The sequence below is a fragment of the Antrostomus carolinensis genome, unplaced genomic scaffold, assembly GCF_000700745.2.
Source record: "Antrostomus carolinensis isolate BGI_N321 unplaced genomic scaffold, ASM70074v2 scaffold36934, whole genome shotgun sequence".
Lineage (NCBI taxonomy): Eukaryota > Metazoa > Chordata > Aves > Caprimulgiformes > Caprimulgidae > Antrostomus > Antrostomus carolinensis.
The window spans coordinates 23,411-31,752 of NW_010310712.1; the positions used below are offsets into that span (position 1 = coordinate 23,411).

The 8,342-nt window shown below is 44.3% G+C and overlaps 1 protein-coding gene across 1 annotated transcript in view; it reads right to left on the bottom strand.

Moving 5' to 3' along the window:
* The window catches only part of TNFRSF18 (TNF receptor superfamily member 18), a 3,892-nt gene extending 1,800 nt beyond the window's left edge, over positions 1–2,092 (bottom strand). Inside the window, exons 1-3 of the mRNA XM_029084635.1 lie at positions 1,918–2,092; positions 947–1,081; positions 349–436 (exon numbers count right to left, since the gene is read on the bottom strand). Of these exons, the coding sequence (XP_028940468.1) occupies positions 349–436; positions 947–1,081; positions 1,918–2,092 (398 nt within the window). The remainder of the gene's footprint in view (positions 1–348; positions 437–946; positions 1,082–1,917) is intronic.
* Positions 2,093–8,342: the final 6,250 nt, after the last annotated feature.

Sequence of the window (8,342 nt, forward strand, 5' to 3'; positions counted from 1 at the left end):
CAGTGCAGGTAAAATTATGGCTGTTCCCCAACAAGATAACATCACAATTGTTTATATGCACATCTTTGTTTCAAGTGATGTCCCTGCTCAGAACAATTTTGCACCAGTTTGAGGTGGATTTGGAAGCAGGTTGAATATACAGCAGTTTGTCTTAAATTCTGCTTTGAGACTGACTATAAAGCCAAAGGAGACAGAAATACCACATGTTGCTGAATTTTAAAAAATCTATCATTCATCTCATAGGTGATCTGGTATATGATTCAATTTTATGTTCTAATTGAAGCATTACTCATCTGAGAATTTTATCATGCATATTTCCAAAGAAGGAAAGTATTAATAAATACTTACTTAGTCCAGTTACGGCACCAGCCATTCTTAACATTAGAATAGGTTCCAATCTCACACGGTTTACATTTGAATGTGAAGTCTACAATGCCTACAAGAAAAAAAGAACATGAATTATTAGTGGTCAGTGCCTTTACTAAAAGATGAGGATACAACAGATTAGAGCACAATGCATTCCCTCTACACTTTTTCTGCATTACAAATCACTCCCTTGGAGAAACACCTAAGCAGTTCTTGCCATTTTGGGAAATGTGTAAGTGGATCCCTTACAGAAAAGGTACAGAAGAGTCTGATCTGGCAGCAGAGGGTGTAGAGTTAAGAGGCAACACAGAGTAAGACAATTTTCTACTGGCAGTTCTAGCAGCTTGGAAGAAAAGTAATACTGCAAGTGTGAGCATGGAAGTGCAAGTCTCAAATTTAGGAGGGGAAGAGTTATAAAATAGGGAAACAGGGGTTTTAGTCACAGAGGTCACAGCATAAATGCCATTTCTCTTTGCATCACGAGCTTTCCTGAAAGCAGGTTATAATAGGTGAACTGCTACTCAGTCAGCCACTTATACTGAACTGTGCCTTTGAGAAGAATTTGTGTTTCTTTAGTTACCAAGCTTAACCAGCTCCTCGCCCTCTGCACATTCAGGCAGTTTTTTGCAGTAGAGACATGAACTATCAATGCAGCTGTATCCCTGACGACATTTGCAGTCATGGTCCATGACATTTTGACACGAGCTGTTGTCTCCTGTCAAGAAGAAAGAAGTTAGACTTGTCTTTGTCACAGAGACCAGAAATTAACTTAACAGTATTAGATTAGAAATAATAGTATGATTGTTCCTGGGATCATGGAGAGGCCATTAGAATAATCTGTTCTGTCCTTCAGCCTAACAGGCAGAGAAATGTCACCCAGTAAGTCCTGCAGCTAGCCTGTGCCACCTCTAGTGTCTTAATTTGAGCTAAAGTTACAGGCAAGTGAGAATCCATTACCATCTCATCACCATCCTAACATCAGGCAAGGATAGCTGTTAGAACAGGCTGTTGAAAGTAATGATCACCCGAGACCCTGTCCATCCATTTATTTCTGGGACAGGCACAGGTCAGTGGAATGGAAGGATTGAGTGGGATGTTTCCTACTCCTTAGGTTGACAAATTGCAAAGAACAGTTTTACAGAGCATTGCTCCCTGTATTCCCTCTGAAGTCTGAATGGCACAGGTAAACTCTTGAAACCATGTTTGAATGGAGCACAGGCTCAGAATCAGTGTTAAGTGAACACTTTCTTTCCTTGCGAGCAAGGCCAACCCACAGAAACTCAGCTTTCCCTTTCCCACTACAGAATAACAAGTACAAGCTTGTAACAAATCTGAAACGTGAGTCCACCCTGAAGTTTATAGCTAAGCCACATTATGAATTTAGGGGGCAGGAGGGAAGCCTTTGCCATTTTGTTTTGCATACACAGTTACCCAAGATACATTTACATAAACACACACACAAGCACGTGCCTGTTCCCCACACTTGATTACTCTGGTTGACATAAAACAATACTGTCAAACAGAAAGAAGACAGACACATCATTCCCTTACCTATCTTTGAGATGCATTTGGGGCAGCATTTCTTTTCATCTTTACTGATTATTCTCAGTTCACCACCCTGGCATGGCGTGGCCAGAGTTTGCTGTGTCCATTGCCATAGGTACACCATCAGCAGCAAGCAAGCTCGAATCTTGAGGTGACCAACTTCATTTGTCTGTTCAGCCATGTCTTGAGCTATACAACCTAAAATCACACCAGGGTGGGCTTGTGTCAGGACTTTCCTGCAAGAGTACTCTTTTCCCTGACACTGTGAGAAAGCACTGTGCTTTTTGTGGCCACAGTCTTCCTGTTTCTTTAGGGGGCGGGGAAATGATTTTATTTTACATCACCAAATTCTGACACAAGCAGGGCTAAGCAACCAGCGCACCAGTGACTCCATGAAGAAAGCAACAGGTCAGGAGCAAGATGTAGCATCGTGTAATTTGATTTGGAAAGGATTTTGCAAGTTGATATACAATTGAAAATTAATGCAAATTCAATTAGTGGGTGAACTTCAGTGGTCTCAGACTATTTCATTCTGACTTAAGAGTTCCTAACGGATGCAGAAACCTCCAAGGATTTAACTATCAGATTCCAATAGTAAATCCATCCATCCACTCAGATTTTCTGATTGATTGTGTTAATTGTTTTCAACTTCCTTCATTCCGGATCAGGAGACTCTTGAATTATTTTCTGGAGCTGATGTAACTCCGTGTGGATGCCATGAACCCAAGAGAAAGAATACTGTCTTTACCACAGGCTGCAAGATCAGCCCTGTCTGTAAATGGCTACAAAGGACTCTTTAGAGGCACGTACAGCTCCTCTGACCCCCAGACCTCTGGGATTTAGGTAACAAAAGAAAGCTGCTCAGCAAAATTGTTCACAGGCACAGAGATGTTGCCTGCAATCATCACTTCCTGTTGGGTTTCAATTCCAAAATGTCTTGCCTTATCCAAACACACATGCAAACTTCCAGCTCTGCTTTATGTGCAGACAGCTTGCTTGCTTTCCCCCTGCTCCCCTTCTATTTCCACTGTACCCTGAGGTTTGCTTCTATCCCTGTAGCTTGTGGTTGCTTTTATGTGTGCACAGTGAAGACTATTTAAAATCCAACCTCATCCTCAACTGAACAGATGTATTCTGATGCAGAAGCAGTTTTTAACGGATTCTTTTCCACACTGTGATAACAAATAGGTCAAGGCAAGGGAGAGTCAGACCTGTGAAGGGAGATGAGTGCCTCTAGAAAATGCCATGCCTACAGCATTTGACATTTGTCCTATTAATTCCTTAGTTTAATCCAGAGCCAATGAAGCCTGAACAAACTTCACACACAGACACCACCACTCTTCCTTCAGTGTGTTCTACACTTTCTTTCTGAACATACATCTATGGATCTCAAACAGCAGGTCAGTTAACACCCTTTTCACTTAGTTTGTGGTCTTCTCAGGGATATCCTTGTGTTCCTGTCATGGGTTGGAAACAATCAGATGGGTTTGGTATGCAACAGACCCTTCTAGTTTTAAAAATATAAGCTGCAAAGCTGCTCGTACTCTTAAATGTGCCAGGTTAAACCTTTCTATCAAAAGATGACATCCAAACTAGTTGGAAACAGGCGAAACACAGAGGTCTCTGCCGTCAGTTTTTCCCACATGATGTCCCTTCAAGGCCAACTGTTATGTTTCAGAAACTAGAAGCCTCCTACTTTGTTCTTCTGCCACACAGGAAATCCCCTCCTCTTCCCACACAGCACTGCTCCTCACGCTTGTCACAGCCTGTACCATGCACACTACACTGGGAACACAGACACGGTGCCTAACCAGCCCTGGAGAGTCCTGGACACCACAGTTCTGGGGTTCAGTCCCCAAGTCAGGAGTCTTTTCACCAGCTCCTCCAAACAGCATAACCACAATGCTTGGGCAACACAGGGAAGGTTTACAGGCACTGGTCAGGGTGCTGCCCTGGACAGAGAGCACAGTGCACTCAGCAGCATTGTCTCACCCTCTTCAGAGATCAGCAGAGTTATGATGAAGACAAGTTATTAGGCAAAGCATTTGGACACTGCAGCAATATACTCTGCAGCCCAATCAGTTATGACCAGTTCTGAATTGCACACAAGCCCTGACCAACTCTAAGGACATTTTTATTACCCCTGGTTTTTATAAGAACAAATTAATGTTCTGAAGAATGGGAGAACCAGAACATGGGTGGTTACTTTAAGATTCACTCCAGGGCATGCTGCCTGCAGTATCATTTGAAAATACCCCTCCTCACATAACAGGGCAAGGAATACCTGGAACACACAAAGCTCCTCCACCTTACTGCGGCTGCAGACGGAATTCCTGGGGGAAAAGCAGCCCACATCTACCCTGCTAAGTGCTGCTACTGCTCTTGTAAGCAGCGTGCTAACCAAGCTCTTCCTTCCACCTTCTGCTACCCTTTGCCCCTTCCCCAGCACAGGCTGGCACAGTGGGGAAATGTGGCACCAACAACTTTTAGAAGCTCCCCACACATCCATAAAAAGATTGTGGACAGGAAGGGATACTTTCCCATTCAGGCCAACACCTTCTCTGGCTCTGTAAGGCTTTCTCAGAGTCTGTGAAAGAGGTACTTCTTCTCACCCACGTGAAGAAGGCAAACAAAAGACCCATGAAGGAAAGACAAATTTCTTGAAATCAAGATTTCTTCATTGTCCCAGCAGCACCCACCTTTAAGGTCAGGTGTTTCCAGTTTCATTAAGAGAGTGTGTAGGCTCCCTACAAACATAACAGAGCTGCAAACCCTCTTACAGTACCTGGCAACACTGACAGAAATTGTGGGGCATGTCACAAATGGTCTTAGGAGTAACCCTGACAAATCATTTAAGCATGAGGTGTGCAGAGAAAAATGTAACCCAGGAATAGGAAGAGGTGGGATCAGCTCTGTGTGAGGTCAAGAGATTTCCCCAGGAGTGCAGCTCAGGCTACCCAGAAACTCTCTAAGGCTTTGTCATGTGTACTTGTACCCTGGGTGGAGTCCCACTGTCAATATTGATGTGGAGGAGACAAACCCTGTTAGGACCCTGACAGCTGGTCTGATGCCAAAGATGGGGTCTTGAGGAGCTGACAGTCATTTAGTCTCACTTTCTGGAGGTTACACCTCAAGGCCATACCCTGGAATAGCTGACACACCAGTCACTGATAACTAACGCTGCTGAATAACCAACGGGAAGAACTGTTACTTCCAGCAACAGCTAGGATGGGTAAATTTATAACTAATGGAAAGACTTGAGTGATGGAAGACCAGGTCTCTAAGTGAAGCACCACACTTGAGTCTCCTGATGCCTTACTTTCTTCATCTTTAGAAGTACAGCAGTAGCAATAGACTAGATCAGAAAGGACAAGAACAGTGTAGTAGTTCCAGTTGGAAGAACTGGCCATTGCCCTGAAGCTCAGAGATGGACATTAATAACTAGCACTGCCTAAATACCAAATATGAACATTAATCAGACTTTTACTCAGCAACAGAGAAGGCCAAAGGTCCTACCAAGACAGCTGGCAGGTGGTACACGAGAACCCTAAGCCTGGCAAAGGTTGCAGGCAGGCAGTTAGCATCTGTGATATCTGATACCTGGTGTTTATTAGAACAGGAACTGCTAATTTATTTCCTTCTCTCTTTTTTGAATGTTGTTGTTTTCTGAATTGGTCTCTACATGTTTTCATTCTTATTCAAGCATTACAGTCATGCACAGATACTGCCAGATGATGGAACATTTACAGTCAGATCACAGACAATAGTTGTACACGCCAAGTCTAAATCTCTAGAGTCAGCAGTGACCTTTCAGAGACAACCTGACTATCTGAGTTTAAAATCTTGGGGGTTTTCTAAAGCTAACCTTACCTGGCTCTGATGTAAGGTGCTGACATTTCATCTGTCAAACCCCTTCTGGCTCAGTCCTGCATGCAATGTACGTCAGTTCCATGTCGCTGCCTCATCTGGTAGGGTTTCCAGCTCTCTCTGCACCTATTGATAGAACAAATGTCTATTTTACTCATCAATAAGCAGTACTTCTCACTTCTCATCACCTCATTGTTTGATGGTTTTATTCAGCAGCAGCTACAGGATTAACTAGACAATATTTGATTGAGACTTTTCAGAAATTAGGAATCCTTACAGTCTTTTATCTTCACACCAAAGCAGAGGTTCTGTGGCCTGCAGAGTTTCTTTCAATCCATGTGACCTATGTTCAAAATTGTAATCCTGAGGTTTAAAAGGCCATTGGAAGCAATGTGGTCTTTGGGGTTGTCTGAGCACATATACCATCTGTGAAAAAGGAAGACATAGGCCAGTCTCGAACAGGCCAAGAGAACTAGGGGCTGAGATGTTCAGAAATGGTTCAGGGTTCCCAGTTGCCCCTAAAAAGCAGCATCCAAATGCAGCTGCTACTGTCTCTTTGAAGAGAGGCTCTGCAAGGGCCTGTGCTGGAGTTTGAACCAAAGTGACTCCTGCATGCCAGGCTCTAGTTCCTCAGTCTTGGATGAAGAGGTCTTAATCACTGTCTCCAAGGAATGAACCTCAGTTCAATATATCAGGAGACCTGGGAAAGATGGGTTGTGCTTCTCCTTCCTTCAGCACAGAAACACATGTGGCAAAAGACCCCCAAAGCAGTGGCTCACTTCTTGCCCCAACTTCCAGAGAAGAAAGGAGACTCTTCCAGCTGCACCTGCCTGTACCATACATAGGCTCAGGGCAGATTAAGGATGAAATGTAAGTGTACAGGGTGATAGAACATAAGAAAAGATGTTACAGATCTCCTAATTCCTCTCCCTCCTCTGTTCTACCATGACCTGCACAAATAACACTAGAAGGAATGCTCAAGGATGAGATCTGAAGGAAGAACCAGTGGATTCTTCCACCCACTGAAGTGCCTCGATGTGGCATTTTGCACCTCTTGCACAGATTCCTCAGAGTATTGACAGAACTGGCTGTGAATTCTACTTTTGCCCACCTTAAGGATATCCAGCCATGAGCTGAAAATCATACACATCAGCAGGAGCCTCACTTTACAGTTTCCATTTTGCCTGGGACCACTGAAGCCACCAATTTGCTGAACTGGCCAAATTACTAACCTCTTAGAAAGAACAATAACAACAAAAAAAACCCCACCACAAAACAGAAAAGAGCATAACTGCTTCTCAAACATATAATGAGCTCTTGCAAGTACAGTGGCTTTGCTAATACTTTGTGGACTTAATGTCATCAGTGAGATAGTATTGTTACCAGGGAGAATATCTGCTTTCCTGACACTGAGATTTTGCTGATTACCCACAATGGGTGTCCAAAGAAGCCATGCAGTTCTCCTACAAGTAAGAAGTTGTTCACATGAAATCTACGTAATTTCTAAATGAATAACAGTATTTGTGAGACCCAATGTAAAAAAACTCCATTGCTACCTATAGGATTCACATTCTGTCATATGGAACTTGACCATCCTCTTGGGAAACACCTATCAGTCAGCCTTTACCTAGGGAGCCCTTCACTACGTTGTGACAGATCTAAGAGATGTCACTTACACAAGGTGAGATGACTTGCCAAAGCAGGGAACCTGTGGTAGAAGAGCAGTTCTGATGGGCTGCAGAAACAGCCAGTGCACAGATCAGTCCTGCAGCAAGCACGTGGTGAGGCTGGCATCAGAGAGGGCACAGGGACATCAGCTCCCCAGGACACCACACGAGCAGTGACAGCTCACATCGTACTGTCCAAAGACTGCAGTAAAAAAACACAACCTTAAGGACAAATAATTTATCTGCTGCCTGAAACTAGAAGACAAACTTGTTCTGTTCCTCTCAGCTTTGCTGACCTTTAGGGCAGCCCTGAGATACCGCAGTGACTAGGACTGGCTACCCCGGGGGTTTCCAGGTCTGGGGGTATTTACAGTGCCTGTCTAGTGCCTGCCCTCTCCTGACACACAGGCAGAATTACTGCCCTGCAGATCTGTCACAGGTAGGGCTGGGGCACCAGAGTCCATGTAGCAGAAGCACACACACGTGATTCGTGTAGAGCCACACGTGGGTTCCTCAGGCAAGTTCAATTCTCACCCCAAACCAAACAGGGCTTTGCAAAAACCCTCTGATCCTTCCTTTGAGCAGCACTAAGGACCCTGCAGCCTGCACTCACCAGAGCTCTGCCTCAGCCCATGGAACGAGTCACTCTCGCAGTCACCGCTCTGGGTTGTCTGCACAGCCCGGCCACCAAAAGGATCACAGAATTGTAGTGCCTGGAAGAGACCTTTAAGATCATCCAGTCCAACCATAAGCCCAACACTACCAATTCCAAAACCATGTCCCTGAGCACCTCATCTGCCTGTTTTTTAAATACCCCCAGGGAAGGTGACTCCACCACCTCCCTGGGCAGCCTGTTCCAATGCTTGACAATCCTTTCAGTGAAGTTTTTCCTCATCC